Source organism: Coturnix japonica, chromosome 8 (assembly GCF_054131305.1).
Source record: "Coturnix japonica strain WE chromosome 8, WE-NBRP24, whole genome shotgun sequence".
Classification (NCBI taxonomy): Eukaryota; Metazoa; Chordata; class Aves; order Galliformes; family Phasianidae; genus Coturnix; species Coturnix japonica.
In genome coordinates this window covers 11,640,084-11,665,863 of record NC_140670.1, presented here as the reverse complement: position 1 = coordinate 11,665,863, position 25,780 = coordinate 11,640,084, and the positions used below count along the sequence as shown (strand labels likewise).

Below are 25,780 nucleotides of genomic sequence, written 5' to 3'. Positions count from 1 at the left end.
TATTTCTCTCTCCACAGTTGTAAAAAAGTATTAGGATTGGGATTACCTAGTGTCTGTATCATGTCCTGAATGGAACCTGTTAACAGAACCTGTCAGGGCATTCTGAGTCAAGATGTTGTTTTACTGGACCAGCAGTGGCTGCCAGAGGGGGTACCAAAGCAAGACATGGGGCAACGAGTACTGCCACAGGGTGCTCTGACCACTGCCAGAGACTTGCTGCCCTGGGGTGCCCTGGGCCAGAGGAGCAACCTTTTGCAAACCTCTTTCTGCCCTTGCTTTTCTGAAGTGTAGTCTGGGACAACTATTAAGACAGAGCCCAGCTGACAAGCAGTCGTGTATGATGTGCTAACCAAGTGGAAGTGCTATCCTGTAATTCAGTTCTGTTGGAAACATCACAAGTGACTGAACAGTGCATGTTTCTTGTTTTGGGTGGAGCTGGTGAATAATGTGCCTGTCAGATGCTGAGCTAAAATCTTTATGTTTCCATGCATTGCCTTCTAACTTGAAAGATGCAAACACAATCAAAATGATTTGCTGTCAAATGAAAACTTAAAGACTGAAAGGCTTACAGCCCTGCAGAGAGACTCCATCAGTTTCAGCATTCCTTGACTCCCTAGTTTTCTGTCTTAGAGAATAACTGCATAGCTGGAAATTGTTCTTTGCTGCAGTCCTCTATACAGAAGTACTGCAATTTTGATTGACTTTTAGGTACTACGTGAGGAGTATGTCACCAAGTTCTTTGTACCTTTTGCTTTTTCAGGCACCTGAATAAGAGTCTGGAAAGCTTGTCAGAAATCAGTACTCTTGGGGCTTCTGGTCTTTGCCAAGCTAGTATGAATATCTAACATGCTGTGTTAAAGCTTAGTGGAATATGGAAAACATTACACTTTCAACAGCTGCCAAGCTGGCACTACAGTGTACAAGTTTTGAATCAACCTGGTGTGTTTTTTTCCAGGCAGACTTTTTTCCTTACTGTAAAAACTGACTGCTCTTTTACTCCTATTTTTTAATAACATTGCATTTATGGTTTGTAAAATGTGGCTTGAAGGAGATCTAGGATAAGCATGGTGGCTTGAGAAAGATGAAATAATTTCTCACTAAGTACATTTTTCTTATTCATCTATATAAACATTTTTTTGTTATTGGAAAGATAAGGCATATATTTGTCTTTTCTTTATGTATACTACTGAAACAACTGAAATGTTTTAAATAATAAATATAAGAGAGGACGTCAAGTGCTTAATAAGCAGGTAATGCTTTGAAGTGTATTTGGATTTTGGTGTTAAGTTTCAGATACCATGAAGTGGTTTTGTCTTCACAAAGTACACCTCATCAATACATTTGCAGGTGCTAAGCATTCTAAATTAATGTTTTATTTTTTAATCTGCACTTCTACAATTTTTCAAATGACTAAGAGTAATACAGTGATGACCAAATTCAGTATGCAATGCCAAAAGTGAAGCTAACGTTTTGTTTTGTATTTTTCCTACAATTACTGTAGCTTACACTGTAAACTTCTGAGGGTTTGAACTCTTTATCCTGTGCTCTGCATCAGCACTGGAAATAGAGCTCTGGTCAAGTCAAGAAATTTTAAATGGAACATATGTATTTGTTAGAGGACAGAAGTAGAGATAGATGCCTTCAACAGGGGTATGTAACTCCAGCATACTAAAAATGTGCTTGCTGCAAGCAGCTGATTCTTTTCAAATACGTCTGATCTAGCAGATGTCTTAGTTAGGGAGCTATGACCTCAAACACTGGCTTATGTGGAGAGGTTGGCTCCCAAAGAGGAGCTCCCAAAGAGACAGTCAAAGAGAGAAAATAAGGAAGGGAAATGGCTTTATTTGTTGCATCCGGTTAACCGGTAACAAAACAAACAGAAAAACAAACTCAATTATATCCTGGATTTCAAGAGCTTCAATTCTAAACTTGGTTTGACCCGGTTACTTTGGGCTGTCTTTAGAAAATGAAATGCTGCCTTTCCTCCTAGGTTTAAAAACTGTTTCCGGCCTGGGATTTATGGCTAGTGGTGGGCCTCAAAGGACCACATAATGTTCTGTAAGTGAAGCAGATAGAGCAGCAAACATAACCCAAAAAAGAAGATTATGAGCAGATTTCAACGGTGCTTCTTTCTATCTCATGTAGAGAACCCCTAGGAGTTTTCTCTCCTCTTTCTTTTTTTTTTTTTTTTTACCTTGTTTCAGTTCAATCAATTACGTTTGGGGACTGCATGTTGTGGTCAATCTGTCAACAGTTAAAATGAATACATTTTTAAGCTGGCTGCATGGCTTTAAAATATTCTATGCTGAGATACTATCTTGTTCTCATCCAAGATATAGAAGTTGGCTATTTCTGCTGGAACTGTTTAATGCTTTTTGAGGCTCAGGCCGAAAATAAGCACTGTTGGATTCTGGCAGTGGTTTTCAATGTATGCCTTCTAAGCTGTGCGTTTCCTTGTCAGAATGTGTGAACAGATTACGGTACAGGCAAATCATGCTGCTTGTAATCCACAGGCAAATCAGATAAGGGTGCACTGAATGGCCCTTGTGGTTTCCAGGCAGGCTTCGCTGGCAGCAGCAACAGTTTTGCTGCAGAGTTCAGTGGGAGTAAGATGCAGCTTCCATAGGGAGGGGCAGTGATGTTTTTTCACTTACGGTCAGTATCTGGTTTGAGGAGTATTGAATATAAGGCATTAAGAGATAAGAAATGCTAACTTATTTTCTAGTTAGAGCCTTATAACTAATGGAAAACTTAAAAATACTATCAGCATTTCATATTTATAGTTATTGTATTTTCCTTGAATCACTGTTCAAGTGTAACTTGGAATTCTTAACTTTTCTGTATCCTCTCATATTGGAATAAGTCTGGGAGAAGAGTTCAAGTCTTGCAGCTCCTCCACAATATATGCCTGTAATTTTGTTAGCACTTTGCTTGTATCTTTCTTTCATTCTCTTTTTGCATGTATTCTTCATAATTTCTAGCAAGCCACTATTGTTTCTTAAGTTATGTTAAAACAAACAAAAAAGCTCACTAGTACTTGGAAGACAATTTTTAGCTTCTCATGGTAGGCTCCTTCCTACCTCCATTTATTTAGATATAAAGAACAAAATATGGCTGAAGGAAAACTTGTTTTAAGGAAACAAACCCTGACAGAGCTAAAACAAAACTTTAAGGGAAGATGATTTAATTCCACTGTAGTGCTTGGGATGGGGTCATTACCTTCCTTATTCCTTCCTCTTCCTTGTGGATAACCAATCACTTTAATAGGAATATGGTAAGACAAACTAAGTTCATTATTTTAGACCTAGCATAGCAAAGTGAGTCATAGAGAACAGAAGGAAAGCATAAGGAGACAATTAAAAGGAATAATGGATTAAGTTCCATTACTGTACAAGGAAAACTCTCTTGGAACTGATTAAGGACTGAAGGATACGGCAAAGTATTTGAGAATTATAAAAAAGCTGTGTCTGGCACTTGATACCTAAAGCTGTAAGCATGACAGCATTATACAGGTGTTCGTGTGCATTTTCTGACACAAGTCAAATCACCTAACAAAATCTGATCCAAACAAGATCTTAGATATGTATTTTAAATAGGAAGTACGTGGGGAAAAAACCAACAGCTCCATGAAATTAGCTAAATTTTGGTGGATGGCGGTCATATGTCTCTGACAGTAAATGTAATTTGATAGCTTCTGAACTTAAACTGCTTTTTTCTTAGAGATCTGAAAATACTTTTCTCAACCCTGTTTTATTTCTCTGTGTGAGCTGTGTATGTAGGGAAAAGTTCAATGCCTGTTACTTTTCCTAAGACTCAGACTATTTTAGATCAGACAAAAGAGAAAAGAATCACTGCTGAATGAGACTCTGTTTCCATTACTTAAGATGGTTCTCATTTTGCTGTAGAAATACGTGTGAAAGCAAAAGAGGCAGCTGCGCCAAAGAGCCCAGTAACCCAGAAATTTCCTGTCCTATTCTTTCCTATGGAGAATGCTGGGATTTGGGAGCTCTCAAGACAAACATGCATCTATATTCCCATATAAGACGACAGCACAGCTGCCAAGATGGCAAGATACCACAGAATCTGTGGTCGTCTCTGAGACCAACTGTGCTAGGAATGGATAATCCTGCCTTTTATTTATAAGTAAAAAATCTATATTTAAAAAAAAAAAAAATCCTGTTATCCATTAAAGTAAAATTTGTGCTAAGACAAACAGACATGAAAATGGTTAATTCCTAGGGCCTAGGACAGTTTCATCTGGATGGGCTTTTGTGACAGTTTTTCTCACCGTGCTTTATAATTCTTGTTCACTGGCACCAGAATCACCATGAGAATCCAGCACTTTGACTGGTGAATGTGTTTTTCTTTCTGGGATGTGCACTACAGAGTTGCATACAACTGGAAATGATAGTTGTCTATCACTCAGAACAAAGATGCTGAGTTTACTACAGATGCAATTAAAATCAGGGCTGAAATGCTGCCTGCGATGAACTGCTCTAAGAAAGCTTTAATGTTACTGGTGTAATGTGGACTTTCCTGGCTGCTCTGGAAGTTAGAGACTGTATACATATAGCTTTGATCTCATCCAGTTCAAGAACTGGCAAGTATCCCAATTTTTTCTGCACAGTACCTTGATGCTGACTGTGGGTAGCCCTCTGTTGCAGCTGCCACTTCTACTTGGGAGCATTGCTCACCAGAAACAGGGGTTGTACATGAGCCAACTAATTTACTTTTCCCCTTTATCTTTGCTCTTAAGCTATGGAAAGATAACAGTGACTACAGGAAGACTGTTTTAAAGTGATACATTCCACTTTGCCATGGAGACTGGGATGCTTCTCTGTGGGTATGACAAGGAAGAAAACCTTATATGCATGACTGACCAGAAGAATTCCTTGAATGTGGCTGAATTCGACTTGCCAAAGAAACAGGTTATTATTTTCTTCTCTCTTCTTCCTCTGCTGCCATTTTTTTTCATTGCATTGGAATGGTGAAAATAAAAGATAATAGAAGAAAGAAATGAAAGTAAAAGATCAAAGCTTTTGATTTAGAGAGACTTAGTGATCGTATTATTAACACTGTATTTACAATTCATGGTTTTAAAAAAAAAAATAAAAAAATTCCAAGTGCAGATTTGCAAGTGTGCTTGCTGATTACATTGATGTCAACTGAGTTATTCTGTTGTGACCTGCTCCTGATATTTCTACATGAGAACAGTGCATTGTCACCAGTAGGGACCTGTTCAACAACCACCTCTGATTGGGGAAAAGTGGATTTAAATATCACCCTATTAGTATCTGATGCTTGTTTTCATAGGTTTTCATTGGCAATAGAAGTGTATTGTTTGGATTTCTAAAGTATGCACAGCTTGATAGAAGATTGCTCAGATTCTGCAGTGCAACAGCATGCTTTCAGAAGTCAGCTCGGTTTTTACAGAGAAGGAAAAATAAAAGTTTTAGTAAAATCTTCATAGGCACAATGATGTCGCTTTAAATTCATGACCTTAAAAACATGCTTTGTCACTTACTGTAAGCCCGGAGCTGTAACCATGTCTTGATATTTGAAAGGGACTGTATTAAAAATTCAGTCATATTCTTTTAATGGAATGTCTAATAGTTGTTTATTGGTAAGCAAATATCAGCCTTCCCTCATTACTGTGGCAAACATGTGCAGTCAGAAAGATCTACTCTTCCAGTATGAGGCAAAGAATAAAAAATCTTTATATTGGCTTGGGAGCATTTGTACTAGTTCAAGTACAACAACAACAGAAAATCCCTTCTACTGTGTCTCCAAGAACCAGGCATGAATCTGATAAAGACATCTGTGCCTGGAAAATGTGTGATGTGCTGGCCAAGTTGTCTATGCAGGGTGAAATATGGGGTAAGAAAAAGTACTTCCCTGGTAAAGTGAGCAGTAATAAAGCTACACAGAAGCAAGAAAGAGGCTTCTCCTCTTTTCAGTGATACCTCCTGCCAATGCAGGCCAGAATAAGAGATGTGCAGTGTATGGAAAATTGGTAATCACAGCCTGAACCCCTGATTAATCAGCTGAGGCAAGTGTTGGGTCAGCTGTGGGAGCACAGGTGAGAGTAATTTAGCCTCTAGACTTCATTTAAGGGCTGACCACCACTAAGAGAGCATCTCTTGGAGATCGTTTCTTGGTGGAGATTGCCTCAGCAGTTCCCAGCAGACTGAAGGTTTCCATACGGGTGAGTTTTTCCTGTGAATAACCTTTTGGGTATTTACAATTACTATCTTTTCATTATTGTCACCGTACAAGCAGAAACATTCTAAGATGAAAGGAAAATAAGGAGGTGAGTGGCCACACAAATAAGGTAAGTGAGAGACCACAGAAAGCACCATAGGAAAAAAAAAAAAAAAGATCAATTATTTGGTATTCAGCTGTTCTCCTTACATTTCTCAGAATACGTTGCTAACTCACCATGATATATCTGCAAGCCAGTTAGCACCCTGTCCTGAAGAAAATTCAGTGAAATAAAGCAGAACAAGGAGATTTAGTAAGGGCAGAACTGAGCTCACTAAGTAAAAGTCTGTAGAGATTTTTCTTTTTCTTTTTACATGACTTAGGCTCTGTGATAAGGCTAATAATTGGATCTGGAAAACAAAGGCTGCTCAGCCTTGCTCTTGCCCCTGAAAAAATCATGGGGTGAGTTCTCCTGTAAACCACATGAAGAGAGTAGTGGGGAACAATCAGCATGGATTATGCCTGATTGCCTTTTATGATAGAATAACTGGATTTACATATGTGGGGAGAGTATTGGGTAGTATTTACTTTGACTTAGGAAAGCTCCTGCAGCACTCTTGTATTGGAATTAGGATGATATTGTCTGTGTAATATGGTCAGAAAAAGTCAGGTTGAAGGACTGAGACCAAGGGGAAGTGGTTTGAGGGTCATACCCTACCTGGATAGCATTAATGAGTGGGATGACACGCATCTGTCCTTGAGCTTCTTTACCAATGGTTACCAATGGCTGAGATGGTGGAGAACTTGCTTATCAGTCTATAGGTGACCCCCAGCTTGTGGGAGAAGTCAGTGTGCTCAAGGGCAGGGCTGCTTTTTGGAGATCTAGATTGGATGGAGGAATGGGCTGATGGGACTGAATGAAACTCAGTAGGGACGAAGGTGAGGTCCTGACCTCGGGCAGAAGAGGCCCTGCCAAAAGGAAGGGTTGGGCACTGACCATCCAGGGAGCAGCTCTCTGGGAAGGAAGCCATTTCCATTCCATGCTCTCTGTCCCCATGCCCCACTCTACTTTTTCCCAGCTTGATTTCCACTCTATCTCAAAAACATTATGGGAGACTAAAGCAACCTAGAGATAGGTAGCAATAAAAACCAGAGATGCAGGAGACTGTTATGAAGTCCAAATAAATTTCAGGAAACATTAAGTGAATATACAACAAAAGTTCAGAGCAGGTAAACTGGAAGTTCTCCTAGCTCTCTTTCACAGGTGATGACATTAAATCAGAAAAGTTTTAAAAGAAATACATCTTATGCAACTATAGCTCCAATCTTTAGCACTCACTGAAACCAAGAACTAAACAGCGGTTTATTAAAAAGAGTGAGAAGAACAAGTTAGGCATGGTAAAAACTCTTCTGCAATTAATAAAGACCATTATTCATGAGGACATGTGACAAGTACAATTAATAAAATGTATCTTTGTCACATTATTTTAAGATTTAACATCCATTGACAACATTTTTGAATGCTTGTTGAGTTATCTGGACTGTCATTGCCCTTTACTAGAAGCAATCTATTTTTTGAGGCTGCTTTCTTTCTTGCTTAAATAATCTGAGTAAAGGTGCTGGTTATGGGCAGGTTTCTGGCAGCACTGGCAGAACTAGCTCTGCAGTTGTGAAATAGGTTATGGAAGATGACGACTGCATAAAGGGATGGAGGAATGTATCAAGTAACACAGTGCAAGAGTGTAGTTACTCACAAAAATGTGGTTGCAGAGAATGTAGTGAAAACCAAGATGCTGGTAGGAAGAGGACACTGACAAAGATGCTAGTGTTGGAGGACGGACAGAAGAGGGTGTAATCAGAATAATGGAGAGAGATCTGAACTTAACTAAAGTGGCATTAAGCTTCAGGCATGCTGCTATTTTAGTCCATCTCCTGGAACTGCGGGGTTATTTACTGGAAATTTAGCCTGAAAAGGCATTCTTTGTGTAATACTCTAAGTAGGAAGCCACCCCAAGGGATGTGAATTACCAAATACTGTGACGCAGTAGTGTAGAACATAAACCCAAACAAATCAGGGCTCTCAAAGGCCTATAGCTAAATATTTATTTCAAAGTCAATTTAAAAACAGAATTTTCATCCAGCAAGAGCGTATAGTAATCCTGCAGGTCTCACATGGTTCAATTATTTCCTCATGCCACATTTCCAGCACTAACAGACTTTAGTGTTCAAAGACTTGACATCCACAGTGGGGTCAGTCCTGTCTGCTTCAGGTAACAAAAAGGACACTTCTCACTGCATTTAACGGTATAACAGCAGTACTTAACTATTTAACGTAAGTTAAAAAAAGTAATAGCAACTCTAACTTGAGCCTATTAGAAAAAAATGACATGAAGCAGGCAAGATTTATGATTTACACTAGATTTACATGGATGTTAAATAATTAAGGTACTGTTTCACTCTTCAACCAGCCTCAAGGTTCTATGGAACTCATTCAATAAGAATGTAGCAAAGTTACCTTTCCTGAATTTGAAAGACAGTCTTACCACAAATTAATTTGTTACCGATAAACAAGTTTTGAAACATTTCAGTTTCTTAAGAGAAGTCTGGGAACACTCATTCCTCTTACAGAATCCTTTTCCGTTCATTAATAACCACAAGGACACAGATGCAATAGTTTTTTGAGCTTGTGGTCCTCCTCAATGAATAGAAGTCTCAGCATTTATCTACATCTGTGAGCACCTATAAAACTATTTCTTCATTCCTCACAGAAACTGTTAAATGTAGTACTGTCACAACCCAATGGGTGAATTAAAAGTACTCAGTTACCAGCAGTAGTGTATGCTTCTGTTTGTGAGGTTTGGTATTTCTACACTTGCAGATTTTTTTCTTTAAAAGTTTGATCTCTTTTGGGATAGCAGTTCAAGCATGAGCAGCTTTCATGACTTTAACTGTGGAAGTCTGTTATCAATTTTCTACATCAAAAAAGGAATAGAGAGGATCTCTGTGAGTTCTCCAAGAACGGCTATAAGTTCTTGGTCACATGATAAATGTGTTTAACTGGATGCTAAGCAAAGACAGCTCTAGGTGCCACAGTTGATAGGCTTCAGAAATTTTACTTCTAAATAAAGATTTTAAAAGCTATATCTGGTTGGATAACAGATGGAAAAGTTACACATACTCAGAGACTGTTTCAGAGAGATTAGCATCATAATACCTGTTTTACACAGGTGAAATTGAAGCATGATGGATGAACAAGGCGTACCTTATGTCTCACAGCCTGGCAAGTCAGAGAGGAGAAATCAGGTCTCCTGGCTCTGGGATCATTCTTGATTTCAGGCATTGTATGTCTCTTGTTAAAAGACAGGCCTGCAAGTACCTTTCCTGACAAACTGGTTCCTATAGATATGTTGTAATTATTGATGCAGTCCCAAGGCAAGGGCAATTTAGTGCAGAATGATGTTTCTCTAAGTCTTTTAGACTTAAGACTTGTTTTATTTCCTAAGAAGCAATCACTTTTTTCTTTCTGTTAGGACCACTTCCATGCAGTCCCTCATGCTGCTAAATCATCCCTTCACGTGTGTACACACTGGTAACATTTATTAAATGAAACACTTATGTCAACAATCAATGCTTGGCAGCTGAGGACACATGACAGGAAATATCTTTAGTATCAAAAGGGTTGTTACACAGCAGGATGCATGCACTTCTTGAAAGTAGAAACTTATGGCTGGTTAGCTGGGTCTTTACTGATAAGCATCTAGAGAGAGACCTATTATAGACAAGTGGCCAATTGATGTGTTAACATCCTGATCTACCCTACTTGTTAAAGCTCTGCAGACTGTTAATAATATCCTCTGAAACTACAAAATTCAGATATAAAATCAGCAGCAACTACAAAAACGCACATACCGTTTTGCTCCCTAATAAATGTTGAGCCAGTGCAAGGAATGGAAGTTGTATTGCTTGATCAGAAAGAATAAGACACAGATGTGTGCCTATAAAGCAGAAGGACTGCAAGCTTGAAAGCAAGACAACTGTTGTGAGAAACTGTGGGACTCAAGTATCCTCAAGTTCCCTAGTGTTCCTTTGGAAATTTTAGTGAAGTACAGGAAGTTTATTCCATGTAGCATCATTCTGAGAGTTAGCTTTCCTAGAGGCTCTGGGGGGAATTAGGAGTGCTCATTTGCCTATGAACTAAAAGCTACAGGGTTTTTCAGTCTTGTTCTCAAGAGAAAAAGAAAGGACAACAAGCCACCTCATTACCACACTTGAAAATGGCTGTAGTTGAATTTCCCTTTGGGAGCAGCCTTGTGCAGTTCATCAACACAATCTCCTGTTCAGAAATCCATGTTTCCAGGAAACCACAAAGCAGAGACCAACAGAAAAGAGTAGACTGTTGTACATGTATCAGGGCTTGGGTTTCCAGTAGGAAAGTAAAATTTCCTCAGTTAAATGATTAGCTTGAACTAAAAAGCAAAACAGAAAAACCCAATTTATTTGGAATTTTACCCTTTCGATGTGAAACTTTTCTGTCTCCAGTTCTGCTGAGCAGTTTACACTAAGCTTCAGTTCTGTTCTGCATTCCCTATGTCACTAAGTGACCACAGTGTAAGCTTTTCCACATGTTATCTTCTGCTTGATTTGCCACCCCCTTTGTTCCACTGGGATCAAGTATTACTATTTTGCTCAAAGGGAAGAGCGTCAATGATTATGCACAAGATGAATTCAGAACCTGCTTACTGGAGGTGCACACCTTAAAGACAAACATCCTGCAATTGTAAATCCCAGGACTGCCTTTTTTCTTGAGCTTGCATTTGGAAGCTGTAGAAGAAATCTCTGGGTGCTCTGCTCCAAACTCCCTAGTCTGAGCCTTACTTATCAAGTAATACAAATATTTAATAGCATCCTGGCTTTATAACTAAAGGCATGCGAGGAAAACTCCTAGCACAAAAGATTCAGAGATGTCTTGCATAAATAATTAGAAGTGGGCTCAGGCTATATATAAATTGAATTCAGAAATACTGGATACTATGAGCTTATGAGCATTCAGGTCCATTCTTTAGATTCTGTCTCCTTTACAGCTGCAAATCTAGATATGGGCTGGGCTTAGTGAAAAGCAGCTTCCTCATGCAGGTTCAAAAATTCTCTGGTCTGGAGCTGGAGATCCAAGTTAATTCCAAGAATAACTTATATTTTTCCTCTTGTCCTCCAAGGGCATAACTATATTGCTCTTGGCTTACGGAAGGTGTATGGATATCAAAGGGGATCTTCTACAGTAATACGGTTTATAACAGTTTATACCAGACCTTATGCAAAAACAAAGAAAAAAGTCCTCTGCATATTTTGAAATGGTGTTCTAGATTTTAGAGTGACTTCTCTGAAATGGGCTGTACTTCATCTTGGTAGTCTGATGCTGCTTGCTGCTCCAGGCTACAATGAGTAATGAATGAATATTAGGTTACGTTATCCCTATTCCTATTTACTGTGTTTGATGGGTTTCAAACACTATTTTCTAAAGCTAGAAATGTAGCATAAAAGGACAAAATTCAGAATCAATAGTGATATTACTAGCCACTGCTTTCTCTCATTGATTTTGATTTGTTCCTGTTTTCTAACTTTTAGCTCAACCAGGCTAAGGTGATAGTGGTGAAGGGTAGTGAGACTGCAGATTTATTTTTCTAACTGCTAAGATATGATGGATATATGTTAGGCAGAACATGCATTCTTCCATGCATGTCTCAAAGGGGCTGCTCATAGAAGTGTTTATGTGGAAACCACAACTCTCTGAGGAAAACAAAGTTAGGGAGGAAAATTTCTGTCCGCTTGTTAGAATTTCTGTAACCTCTGGCATCAGACTGGTGAAGAAAGAGCTGTGTTGTTTTTTGTTGGTGGTGTGTTTGATTTGTTGTTTTGTTGGTTTTTTTGTGTGTGTTTTGTTTTGTTTTTAATATGTCAGAAGCTGGGGAAAGCCATACATTGAAAGTACATAGCCCTATTTAAACAGAATCAGAGTGATATTCTGTTGGAATATATCCAGAATAACTATATTCAGTTGGAACACATGGGTTGCATGAGTGAATGTCAGTGGATGCCATTTTTTCCATATGGAGGAATTCAGTGACACACCTTTGCATCATATGCACTTCCAAGTCAGATGGCATTCTGACAAACTTCCCTTCTGCCGCCATCTGTCACATAGCAACAACATATAATGGGATATTGGTGGGGAGGTTCAGCCTCTACTGCCATACTACCAACATTCACTTCTGACGTCACTGGCCGACATAATTAAATAGAAGACATTACTTACTTTGCAGCCCTCGTATTTTCAACAGAACAAAGATACATAATGAAGACACAGAAAACAAAATACTCATGTGAAGATGCATTTTTAGCCCAAGGTGCCAGCCATACTGCTGTCACAAGTCAGGGCTATGCAGCTGCTAAGGGTGGTTTGGTTAGGTATCTGTGCAGAAGGGAGACCCAAAAAACAATCCAACTCTGTTAGTGTGTTTTTTTGTTGGTTTTTCTTTTTGTTTGTTTGGTTTTTGGGGTTTTTTTTTGTTTTTGTTTTGTTTTTAATACTGTGGCAACAAAGAAAGGAAACCTGTGGTGTTTTTCTTTTCTCTTCTATGTCTAGGTGATGTGGGAAGGGACAGAACAGTTTTGTATGGAACAGGCAGGAACGCGTACAGTGGTAGGAGAAATTATTCTTGGGAAGTTTCTGGATTTTAGGGAAGTGGAAAGGCTTGGCACATCCAATGTTTCCCCAGAACCTACTGAGGAAATTTTCCACAGAAGAAATAAGAGACAGAGCGAAGTTATGTAGTGGTAGAACACTGGTCTAATGGCTTAACTGCAGCTACAGAAGGGTTGCACACATTATAACAGCTGGCCCTTTGGAACACAGCCTACAAAACAGACTGAAATGTTGAGTCACCTCAAATTTTATTCAATCATTTCACATGTCTGTTCATCCATGGCAGGTCATTTGGTGTTTCTCATTTCCCCTCTGCTACAGACAGAGCACCCTGTTCAGTTCAGTTTAGTAGTATATTTACATACTTTCACCTCCAAAATAATAGAAGAAGGCTATAATATATATTGTAGTTTTCACAGGAATAAATAGGAGGCATTACTTTCAGAGCAACCTACATAAATTCTCAGCATAAACTCAATTACAGCCCTCTTCTATATCCTCTTGGGTTCTCCCTCTTGACACACTTGCATTCTACTTCTCAGAGTCCAGCAGTGCAGAGGCACAAATCTTTATTTCCACACAGAAGAGAAAGAAAAGGCCCAATAATAAAAGCCAAATCTGGATTAGAATTTCAATTTCAGCTATATCAGTGGTTTATCCTATAAAGCTTTTGCTCTTCCTCTGTAAGAACTTGCATAAATAACTTGAGTGGATGTTCAGTGTTTGCAGATAACTTTCAAAAATTTCAAGACAGTAACATTCCTTTGGGTCATGGCATAAAACATAAACAAGTCTAACCAAAATATTGGTAGAAGAGCTAGGGAGAGAGATAAACTTCCTCTCAGTGTGCAAAGCTGGGTCTTGATCATTTGTCTGGCTGCTAGAATCGTTATAATGAAAAAGAGAACTCAAATCTTCTCTGATAAGGAAAAAACATTGCAGAGCACACTTTTCTGGAGCTGGATCTAACCCAGAATCACTTATGTGGGTGAGACATGAACAATTCCTTTAAACTTGATTTGGATTGCAAGGCATCTGCAGAGCATTACTGTTCAAATCCCTAGACCACCAGTTCAGTGCACAGATAGCTTCAAATGTTGGCTTTTTGAGGGCTTTCTCCCCTGATTTAATGTTGTACCATCATCTCTTCGCCAGGGGAGTGGTTTCCCCATTTGTGATGCAGTAGCTTTTGCCAGCTTTAGAAATTCCAGCTTGAAAAAGACACATCAGTTTCTACAGTATGCTGTTATAATTATGTCTAACCCATTTGCACTATCTAGTCACAGGGAAGTCACTGTGATGTGCAGCTGAGCTTTGTGACTTCCCTGGCCTGCTTTTTTGCATGGCTCTGTTTTTTGTTTTTGGGTTTTTTTGGGTTTTTTTGCAATGAAAGCTTCAATGAGAGAATCAAAGCTGTTTGAAGCTGTGCTTTCTGACATGGGATAGATGTTTATGTAGCCAGGTGCATGCAAATGTGCATTTCTTGCATGAGCAAGGTATCAAGCTGCCTTACAATATCACATTCAGCTGTGTCTTTGAAAGAACGCTTCCTTTTCTGGTGAGGACACAAACTATGGAAAGAATTCTCTCCCTGGCAACAGAGAAATCCCAAGTAGAGCCACTCTCCTTTGTGCAGCTTGCTCCATGCAATATAAATTGAACAAATGTTGAACATCCACTCAAGTTATTTATACAAGTTCTCACAGAGGAGGAACAAGAGCTGCACAGGTTAAACCACTGTGCAGCACTGTGCCGTGTTACAGTCGAGTTCACCGTGGGGCTGCTGGTGTTTACTTTTGGCATGATGGAGGCGTTCACAGGAGGAGGGAGCAACACAGCCATGTGCTGCCAACTGCTTGACACCCCACTGCTGGCCTGCCTCGATGATTTGTGCAGCTGCTGGATGGGTCTGGTTTCAGGGGCCGTGAGCTGCAGTAGCAGGTGGGACTCCCAGCAGTGGGACCAGACGTGGGACGAAGCAGAAAGATCCGTCCTCTTTGCAGGGTGGCAAGGGAGCTGACAAGGGAGCACTTTGTGAGCTTAGCTTTCCCAGAAAGGCAAAACCTTAGGATCCCTGCAAAACCACCTGCCGCTTCCAGGGTAACAGGATCCTTTGTAAAAACACTGGACAACAAGTCCAAAGTTGGAAGAATAACTGTGTTGCACTGCTCAGCCACTAAGGTAATTACTGCAGTAATTTTTCTGGCTATTAGAAGGTCTTTGTTCAGGTCTGTGTACATGCACATCCTTTCAACTCATCAACTCTGACAATGCAATGCTTGCCATGCTAGGGTTTAGTATCACCTCCTACATTGTCATGGCATAGAAACAGACCTGATGCTCTTTATATTTATTGCTATTCTGGGGATCCTTCTCAAGAGCTTGATATCAATGCTTGTACAGCTTAAAGTAATTTGTAACTTAAAATCACAATACCCAGGCCAACAATAACAACTATGGTTCTGCAATTGAACTCTGTGGAAGTTCACATCCTCCACTCTGTATTACCCCCCTCCCCTGCCAGCATTTTATGCATTTTGCCAGTAGGAAGATAACAGATATAATTTTCAAAGGGCAGAAACTTCTGTAATATTCATTTTAAATAATGCTTCTATTCTGAAGTACATGAATGGGACAGAACGTCCTAGGGCAAAACCTTTGCAGTTGGGGAATAAGCCTGGAGGATCTGCCTGCCAGGGTCTGTGGGAGCTGGCTTCTCGCTTGTGCCTTACTGCTCTGTGTGCCACAGAACATGTGTGAGGTAGGGCAGTGTCTGTGGCTCTCAGACAAAAAAGCCCTGTGCCTCAGTTCTGCTGGAGTCGATGGGGCCCTGGCACAATTGTGACCCCAGGCTTATACTTAAAGGTTTGTTGGTACCGAGTTAATCTTTTTCTTATTATTACTTTTATTTATTTTTTGTTGTTGTTGTTGTATCTCATCATTCATTTTATGGTTGGGCTGTAGAGCTTCAAGTATGATATATTCCTTCCAACCTGCAGATTCTGACTATTTCTTTTGGAAGATGAAATGTTATTGGAAGGAAGTCTGTGCTCAGAGGGAGAAAGATGGAAAAAAATTTTTTTAGACTGTGATCTCAAAGTGACCACACCAGACCCCCTAAGTAAGCAATTCTCCAAGCCATGGCAGCAGTAAACCATAGGACACTACTACATGCTGGGTCTTCCTGTCCTCTTGTGTGCTATATCTAATCTTCCCAGAGCCTTGGCCCTGGTATGCTTGATCTCTGATGTCAGAAAGCTGGTCCATCTGCATGTTTTCTCTAGAGACTAAACCATGCTAAATAGATGTGTTTCAAGATTTTCTCAAAGAAAATAAAATACTCTTCCTATAGGTATTTTAGTTTTGCAACTGTACCTGTTCCCAACATCACTTGCTTAAATCAAGACGAACAGCGCAGGGATTTGGCTGTCTTGTATGATCTGAACATTTATAGCATTAAAGTCTTGCAGATATTCTTTTTTAACATGGCTAAATGTTTTCAAGAGCAAGCATGATTAATAAAAGAAATTTTGTGTATATAGCTTAGAGTATTTACACATAATGGTTTTACTCTTGAAATGTAGAACACTGAAGTCTAATTGCATTATGAAGAGTAGCTATGTAAAAAATTTTATCTATTCAGTATGCCTGATCCTTCCAAGTTCATTTCAAATCTTGCAGAAATTCAATGGACTTTCCAATGCCTTCAGGCAGGCTTTAGGTTACTCATTAAAGGTCCTTCAATGGAGTATAATGCTGCCTTTGCAAGAGTCTTGTTTTTCTGTTATAAGACAATGCATTTAGGATACAGAGATCTGGATCACATCCTTTCTGGCTAATCAGCAACACCTATCCTGATTTGTTTCTTTGGAGTGAGTCCAGAGACAGAGTTTATACATTTATAGTATGGTCCTTGCAGGAGAATGTACAGCTAAGGTAGAAATGAATAGAAATGATGGAGCTCTGGAGAATCAGACCGCTGTCTAGTCATAAAAAACTGAAATTTTAAGTTCTTCTTAGATTCTAGTTTTCATCTGGGGTTTGTTCTGAATATGAACTGAAAGAAGAGATGGTGAACTTCTAGTAGAGGGAGATGCTATGGATTAATGACAGCCAGCCAGCCAGCTCCTTAAACAGCGTGTTGTACAAGTCATCATTACTCCCAAATGCTGTTATTCTAACAGTTACTAGTGTGTTGCTGGCTTTTGAGAGACCGCATAGGATGGCGAGACTTGGTTCTCTGCACTTGTGACTTATAGAATTCTTAGCCCAGTCATGCTAGGGGAGAAGTTCTTCCTCTCTCTTCAATTTCCTGGTGTCACGAGTCACGTCATTATATTTAGGAAATAGTGTGTTGAGCTATATGAAGTAAAGGACCAAGATGGAAGAATGTTTTGGGAAGCTCAATGGTTTTGTGAAAGAATGTGAAACAGCCCAGACAGTCTGGTGGCAATGGTGCCCTCAGCAGAAAAAAAGCATCTCCTGGACCTCTAGCAAATCGGAAAGCCAGACTTAACCATGATGTTTCTTAAAAGTGACAGAGCCACAGGAGTGGATTTGTGTTGAGAACAAATCCCACCATAAGAGAACAACAATGAAAGGCCATAAGGGGGGAAAATGAATTCCAGAGTGGGTTGATGTGCTTACGCAAGACAATTTACACAATCGCAGCATTGTACCAAGAAACAAAGATATGGCCTAGGGGAAGCTGCAGCCATTTTGTAAGTAATAGTTTTAGAAATGCTTGCACTGATTGTACCAAGAAATGCCTGTAAGGGCAGGGGCCCCAGTGGGGAGCTGCAGGCAGGCCATGTTGGGGACCAGACCAACCTGACTCCCTGCAAAGGCTGGACCCTCGAGAACACAACTGGCTTTGTGTCGAGCTGCAAACCCCGGCTGTGCTCTGCGGCCTAACACTGGCCTTTGCTGGAACACTTCTGGGCTGAGGGTGTTCTTAGAGACACATGGGGACAAGAGGTTTCACAGCAAGAGCTTTCATCCTTGTTTTTTGTTATTGTCTGTGTCTCTGGTGCGTTCGGAGCTCGGCATGCTCAGCTGTGTTTTTAGAGCAAGTTCCTCCAGCACGGCTTCTTTGTTCCTGTTCTGCTCCAGTCTGCTTGCATTTAGGCCTTCCCAGAAGGGTGAAAAAACTTCAGAAGCGTCAGTAAAACATTGGGCTTGGTTTGTATTTCAAGCTAACAATCCAGTAAATGATTTTTTTAAAAAAGTACTGGTAATCACGTGTGATGGGAAAAGGTGTTTTGGCAGTGAAGAAGATAAATTATTGATGATTAATTCGGGCATTTGGTATCTGATTTTTATTTTAAAAAAAAAAATAATAGGAGTAGCTCCCCAGGGTCATCAAAGCAGTATACACTACTGGATGAGTAGGTCTAAGGGGGATGCACTGAGTTTCTAAAACTCAGGTATTAAGGATTTCAGGGCATGGGAAACCCATTTAGATGAGGTGACATACTGCAAGATCTGCTGTTGCTCAGAGTTGCTTTTCTATTTGTGTTAATATAGATAAAGATGCAAGTGAAAATGGAGTTCTATACCGTAACAAATCAAACCTGGGAAAATGATCCCAAATGTGATCTGGGTGAAATTTAGGTCTACATGACAACCTGAAATTAACTGTTACTTCAGTGCTACCAGTCACAGTAATGTGCCTTTGGGTGCCTGTGCAGTTCTTCAAAAGCTCTGCTCAGGAAATAGTTAGCTGTAAGACAATTTGCCTCTGCACCATCTTAATCACAGAGCTCAGTGCACAGCTCAGGAGGGAGAGCTCTGCAGCTGTGCTGCTCCTGTCCTTGTCTGCTTCAGACTGTTCAGCGCTACCAGTGTAATGGTCTAAGGAAACTTTTCTTCTCCAATGTGTTTTTTAAATAATATGGTAGACAGGTATTCTTACCTGTGAGGTTATTCTGATCTGTTACTACTCTGCCTTGCAGAAGACTCCAGGCTGATGTTTTAACCAGCGATTACACACAGTTGTTTCCTTTCAGATTGTGTTTTGTTTTTCACTTGAATGTAAATCTTGCAAGATCAAAGGCTTTATACCCAGAAAGATTTCTTTGTATGAAAGAAATGTTTCCATCTCATTCTGGCAGTTGTTGTGCCTTATGGCTACAAGAGCAGTTCTCATTCAATTCTGAAAAGCAATTATAAGAAAAGCAAACCAGTAATTAGGCTATGAAACTGACTTCAGCACTGAATACGGATGCTTCATTACCAAGTCATTTAAACAGGACAGCAAGAGTGGGAAAATTCTACGTTAGTGTCAGCAGGTACTAACCTAGGTGACCTAGCATTCTCTGGCACAGTTTCCAGGAGTCTACTGCACAGCAGATTAGCTATAAACCCTGGAAGCTTTTTTACCAGCTGAGCCATTAATGTGGAATACAGTATGTTGAAACAGATTATGTAGGTTGTTTGAAAGTTATGCTTCTAATCGTTTACATTTGTAATTCTGTAATAGGAATTTTTCAGGTTTGTGTATAAATAATGGGAAAAGTGAATTAAGCAACACTAACAAGTGTTTTACTTACTTTTGAGAAATCTTTTGTAAAACTTGATGTTTACATGACCATTAGCACTGTCCTAATGCCAGAAGATACTGAAAGGAATGTAAATGAACTATGCTGTCATTTACACCCCATGAAAAGTCACTTGATAGCTCAGAGAAATCTCTTGGTTTCTCTAGAGACTTGTTTCTAGTGTAAGCTTGCCATCTTCATATGCTGCTCACGTACTTAGCCAAGCACAATAGCAGCATTGGAGGAAAAAAAAAAAAAGATAAATTGTGGGGCCAAATCCATTATGATGTAGCTTCATTGCACTTGGTGGAGTTAAGCACACAGAGAGTTTTTTCTGGAGACTTTGGAATGACAACAAAAATGATTAAATATTAAAATGAAGCCTTAATAGAGCATTAGAACTGAGAGGAATGACAGTTGTTTATCTGGAAGCCTATCCAGGGCTAGTAATTAACTTGATAGTCTCCACTTTAATTTGGGCTACACTGTTTCCCTTTACTAACCCTACCTGACAAAGTGTAGAATGTGTGGCAGTTCAGAGGCCAGGTTCAGGTAAACATTCCTAGGTTTAGATTCCTACCAGAAACTTCCAAAGCTAGATGAAGTGAATTGGATATACCCAGGTAAAACATTCCTTTAGCCTTTCAGTGTCACCTGTGCTGTGATTATATGGAATAACCTGACAGTAACTTTTCCTGTACTACTCAGCACTTCTGATTCCAGTCCCTCTACAGACCAGCTTAGCATAGGTCTACAAACATGTGGCAAGATAAGACAAAGCCAAGTATCCATACTTTCTGTCTGAGTTCAGTGAACAGTTAGCTGCAATCTGGTTCAGATAGAAACTTTTGCAAACACTGACATTTTATCTGATTCACTTAAAACCACTGTGTCTTGGTGGCTATTCTCATTGCTATGATTGAAAAGAGTAAACTCCTGCGCTGCTTCCATAGTCAGAATCTATCAACATGCGACAACTGTACAAACTGTTGATTAGGTCTGTAGTCAAGTTTGAGGCATATAACTTAAGATTACATAACCAACTCTAGCTGGCCTCATATTCCTTCCTAAATTCTGATTGCTGGTGACTTTGTGCACCACTCCACTCACCTCCATAAGAGGTAACAACTATACTTGTCTGTAAGGCCTACACTAGCTAGGGATATTTGAAAATAAATAAATAATGCAGTATTATCACTGAAACAAGTCATCTGAAATCTCAGCTTTAACATTTTCCTTCAAATATATTTCTACAGGAAATAACAGTAAGTAAATCTTATAAGGATGACTTCTGTAGAAAACTTGGTGGTACTGGAACTGGGATGTATTAATATGGCACTAAGGGACAAGTTCAGTGATGGGACATGGTGAGTTAGATTAGTGGTTGGACTTGATGACCTTGAATGTCTTTTCCAACCTAAATGCAGGGTTTTTCTCTGCCCACCCTGATGGTAAACAATGTATGCTTTCTTCATCATGGGTTCATCTTGCTCTGCCTAGGTTGTTTGTTTGCTTTGCTTCAGATTATAATTTGCTGGTACCAAACTGTGCAATTTGTCTCTATCGTATTCTTTTATATTCCTTTCTAGTTCAAACCATCACAAACCTGGCCATTTGGAATATAACAGTGTAGTGAAAATAACTGCTTTGGTGAGTCCATCTGAAGCCTGAGACAGCAATCCCTGTTCCATAGTAACTTCTGCCCAAGCTGATGCCAGACCTCACTCCATCTCTTTACTTCTCCCTTGACATAGAATCATAAAGAAACTACAAGAATTGACAAGGAAAGAAAAAATGTAATCTTTCCCTTAAACTATTGATTTTGTCATGGCATGCACCTTTATTTTATTAACAAGTATTTAGTAGTCTGAGGCTCTAGGATGAGTTGCAATTTGCAAGTTTTATTGAAGACTATTTAAAAAGAGAAAGAAGTCTTGCAGGCTTGGGTAGTGTCTGTTTCTTGTTTGTTCTCCTCTCAATTTCCTAAACTGGTGTTAAAAATATGATTTTGTTTCACCCTTCTCTTATTCTGAATTGATGGATCTGAACAGGATCTAGCTTTACATCTTTATTTGATCAATACAAGCAGAGATAGTATCAGTATGGGAGCCTATTTTTATCATCTGAGAAACAGCTGTATTTAAAGCAAGATTTAATTGTGGACTAAGTGAAATTTCAGTGGTTTGGAGTATAGTTATCAAAATATGGTTATCACCTGTGTCCAGAATACAATTTGAGACTATATGTGTTAGGTCCTAATATCTATGCATATGTGCTTGGTTGAGAATTATTAGGTTAGGACAATGCTCTGTGCTACCTGAAGAAAGACAGAAAGGCTCAGTACATTCATCTCCTATACCTGTCGAATCCCAGCTCCAGAAAAAAAAAAAAAAGAAAAAAAGAAAAAAGAAAAAGCAACAAAAACCTCAAAACTAGATACTAAATCTCCCAGACTTCAAAGTTTGTGGGGGGGGAGAAGGGGTGGGGATGTTGTGGTTTTGTGTGTGTTGTGGCTTTTTTAGTTTTTTTGTTTGCTTGTTTGTTTTTATGATTGCTTTCAACAAGTGTTAGACAGGATGAGAGAGAAATCAGGTAGACAAGCTGGCACAAATATCACTGTGTTCATGGTAATGCTGCAAATAGCCACAAACAGGTTAGAAAAGAAGTCTGTGTCAACAGCATCATTAAAAACTTGGGGAGAGAAAGTGTGGTCATAATGTTTTAGGGTGTTTTGTTTTTTGTTTTGCTTTTTGTCCGTAGTTAAGATCTTCTCCTTTGTCAGATGAAGTGAGACTTTCTGTTCATCTGTCTAAAAGCAAAGATTCTTGGCAAGAGGGTCATAGACCCTTCACTATTAATCTTTGTGGAAAGTGAAAACTCCTAAGGAAAAAGGTCTGATATTAATATTGATATTTTTTGTAAGAAGCTGACTATCTTGCTAGATTTTGCAGAAATGTATGAAAAGACAGAATCTCTACCCAAATTAATTTACTCTGTAAATGTTAACATGGAGGACGGGAAAACTATGCAGAATTACTTTTGTTTTGCAGATCCATGCAGTACATGGTACCATCTCTTATGTTCTTGGTATTTATTGCAGTGGCTACATGAAATCCACACTCAAGTCAGCTGTACTTTTCAGTCTAGCATTAACGGGGAACTCCTGAGAAAAAGATGATGGTATTATGCTCCTTTCAGTGCTGACTTTATGGACAGCACAGTTTTCTCCCTAATTACAATTCATCTCTTATAAGACTGAAATTTCATTGTACACTTTTAATTTCTCCCCGTGAGTGTGATGAAGAAAGGTTAAACTCAATGTGTGGCTGTGCATCTACAGCAGCAAAGGAAGGAGGCATGAGTTAAAAAAAACACACGACGACCTGGAAAAACAACTGGGCATAGATAAAGTATGAGAAAGAACATGAATCTTCCAGGCTCTATTAGAATATCCAACAAATAGAGAGAAGTTGCATTTTCCATTAGTGTTTTCATACAGCTCTGCCTCCAGGCTTCAGGCAGGACCAGAAAGAAGCAGAAGTGCCAAAATATCATGAGAAAAGTTGTTCTTGCGAAATTTCTGGCCTGACCAGAATAGGAAAATCTCACAAAAGACTGCTCTCATCTGCTTTCCAGCCCTGCTTGGCATGCCCAGGAGGATAAACCAGGTTCCACTTGGAAGTTTAGAAATATATTTGAATTATCTGGTTTCCCCTGTGAATAGTATTCTGTAAAACCGTGGTGTGTCAGCCATACAAACTTGACACACCACACCTATGCAGACTAGCAGTGATTTAAGCACTTTTCAGCTCTCCTTAGGAAATTACCATTTATTAGCAGAGTTCTAGAGTCTATTAAAAAAGCTGTACAAAATGATAGGAAAACACATTGGCCACCAGAGTTTAGACTCTTACAGTTGTTGTACACTGTAAGATGTCTAAATGCAAACCAAAACATCTGAAAAGCCTGTTGTACAGAAAACTGTCTGGGATTCAGTCTGTCACCTTAGTGAGTTCACATTAGCCTAATTCACTCCAAGCACAGCAGCCTACATGGTCTGTTGTGCCTGCAGCAGACAGTAAGCAGAACTGATTTCAAAGTCACTATGCATAGTGTTTGTGTTTATTAAAAGACAAATATCTAACTCCTGGGTTCTGCAACTTGTAAAGTTAATGATAATCTAAAGAAGAAAAAAACATATTTTTGAGAATTCATGACTGTAAAGTTGGGGCCCTAGAACTACCATATGAAAGGAGGAAGGTTGGAAGAGTTTGCTGGCTCAGTCAACCTCCATGGAAGATAGGTTCTCTAGGAATTTGTCAATGACTTAAGTATCAGTCACTGAAAGCCTTTTTTTCCCCCCTCACTTTAGAGCCCATTATTTTAGGTTCTATAATCTAACTGGAGTAGTAACATGATTCCCATTCAACTAATCTCTTCCTCAACGCAACAAGAAAGATGTTTGCCTTTGAAGAACCACAGTCCAGTCACACTTTATGTGAATAGATTCAACACAAAACCTCTAGGTTGTATCCAGCATGTATTTTATATTTAGGACATGTTGCCAGTAGTAATACACCAGACTGCAATTCCAGGGACGTGTATATTTACCAAGGAGGACCTAGCTATGATTTTGAAAGGCATGAATTCCCTGGGGACAATGTGTGGAGTACTGCCGTGCCTTAGGGCAAACTGGGAGAGCCAAGGAATATACTTCAGATTGTGTTGGTGAGATGCTCCATGCAAAGTCCATTAGGCAGAACAAATACGTCTCTGTGTCTCTGTTTTGCATGATGTGAATGGATTCTAAGGGCACTTTACCGCCTCCTTGTAAAAAAAGGATGTTCTTTGTGACCAAAATTCCTCAGCATGCTGCACACTGCAGCTAAACTGGGGAGGTCCACGCACAATATCTCTGTTGTATTTCTGTGGCAAATATGTAGCACTGTAAAAGACAATAGCAGATGGAACAATCCTCGTTGAATAGTAAATGGGATTATCATTTTTTTTAAGTTCATAATTATTTCATAATTTACTGAACAGAATTGAACTCCCTGTGCTCTAATATGTAAGGCAGTTTCCAAGACCAGCTTCTGGACTGGAAACATTTAAAAGTCATCCACAGCATGACCTGAAGTTGCTGTGATGCAGCACTGATGCAGAGTGCAAAGCATTGCCAGCGAATCTTGAATGCGGGAACGTATGAGACCAGAGTCTGCTGTAGAAAACTTGAACTGAGTAGTTTGGTTTTGAACTTTTATTTGCCTTATTACTTTTGTATAAAATAACTGTCTCCCACTGTTGACATTTCCAAACCCTGTGGGATGAGTGATCCTTGTTACTGTGTTGCAGACCAGGGCCTTGCAGAGAGAATCCAGACTAAGTGACTGTAGTATGAATTACTAATAGTCTTATTCTTGCTCCTTTCCCAGATTAAAGAGGACATTAGCTGTAACTTGTTAAAAAAACAACATGTGATCTTAGTTTTTGTTAGCTGACTGGCATGTTCCTCAGGGTACCACTACTCAGGTTCTTCATTTCGTCTGGTTCCCGTGAATTATAATTTTCCTCCCAAGAAAAAGAAACAACTAAGATCTATCTTTGATGGCAAAACTGCAAATGGTTGTCTTCCAGAAAATCTCCTTGCTGTTTGTTAACCAGCCCCAAGTGATTTTAGTACATATTCTCTGAACTAGCAAGATTTTGCTTGAAGAATATTTTCCACAGATCTGTTACACTATTATCCACCCACAGCACTGGTTTTCTTTCCAGAAATATACTGTCAACTGGAACTGCATGATCAGTACCAGAACAAATTGCTATTTGAACATTCACTGCCACCCAAAGGGCGTAATTCCTTAACAGGCAGGACTGCCACTTGTTCTAATGTCACTGTATTTCAAGCCCAGGTGGGGAGCTCCAAGGCCGACTTCTTAGCAGAATGGGGCAGCACTCAGCTCCAGTTTCAACTTAGACTGTGCCATGTCACAGTCAGTCACACTGAGAAAGAGAGACAGGCATCTGTAGGAATGATATATGTCACTGGATTTGGTTGGCTGAGATCTAATGCGCTGCAAAAATTCTTCAGACAAACTTTGTTTGGATGCATATGGAGACAATGTATCTTGCAGATATCTTTTGAAAAACTCAGCTTTTTGGTTCCCAAGCGCTCTCTAGAAGAATGGAAATGATACAGTTTGTTACAGGCAAGGCTTTCTTCATCACTCCTGCACCAGCACAAGGAAATGTAACCAGTATGAAAGCAACACCTTGGTTAAGCTAGTTGTTGTGAGAGACCATACCAGTGGGCAGACCACACTGCGTTTTGTGCATAGGACAT

At 39.5% G+C, this 25,780-nt stretch overlaps 1 protein-coding gene across 4 annotated transcripts in view; it reads right to left on the bottom strand.

Annotated features, from left to right (window-relative positions):
- The window catches only part of ZCCHC24 (zinc finger CCHC-type containing 24), a 99,301-nt gene that overhangs the window by 42,993 nt on the left and 30,528 nt on the right, over window positions 1–25,780 (bottom strand). The window contains exon 3 of one of the 4 annotated variants that reach the window (XM_085554174.1): window positions 1,823–25,613. The exons of the other annotated variants lie outside the window; for them this stretch is intronic. Within the exon in view, the coding sequence (XP_085410300.1) occupies window positions 25,374–25,613 (240 nt within the window). The 3' untranslated portion in view covers window positions 1,823–25,373. Of the gene's footprint in view, window positions 1–1,822; window positions 25,614–25,780 lie in introns of those variants that run through there. 4 annotated transcript variants of the gene reach the window in all.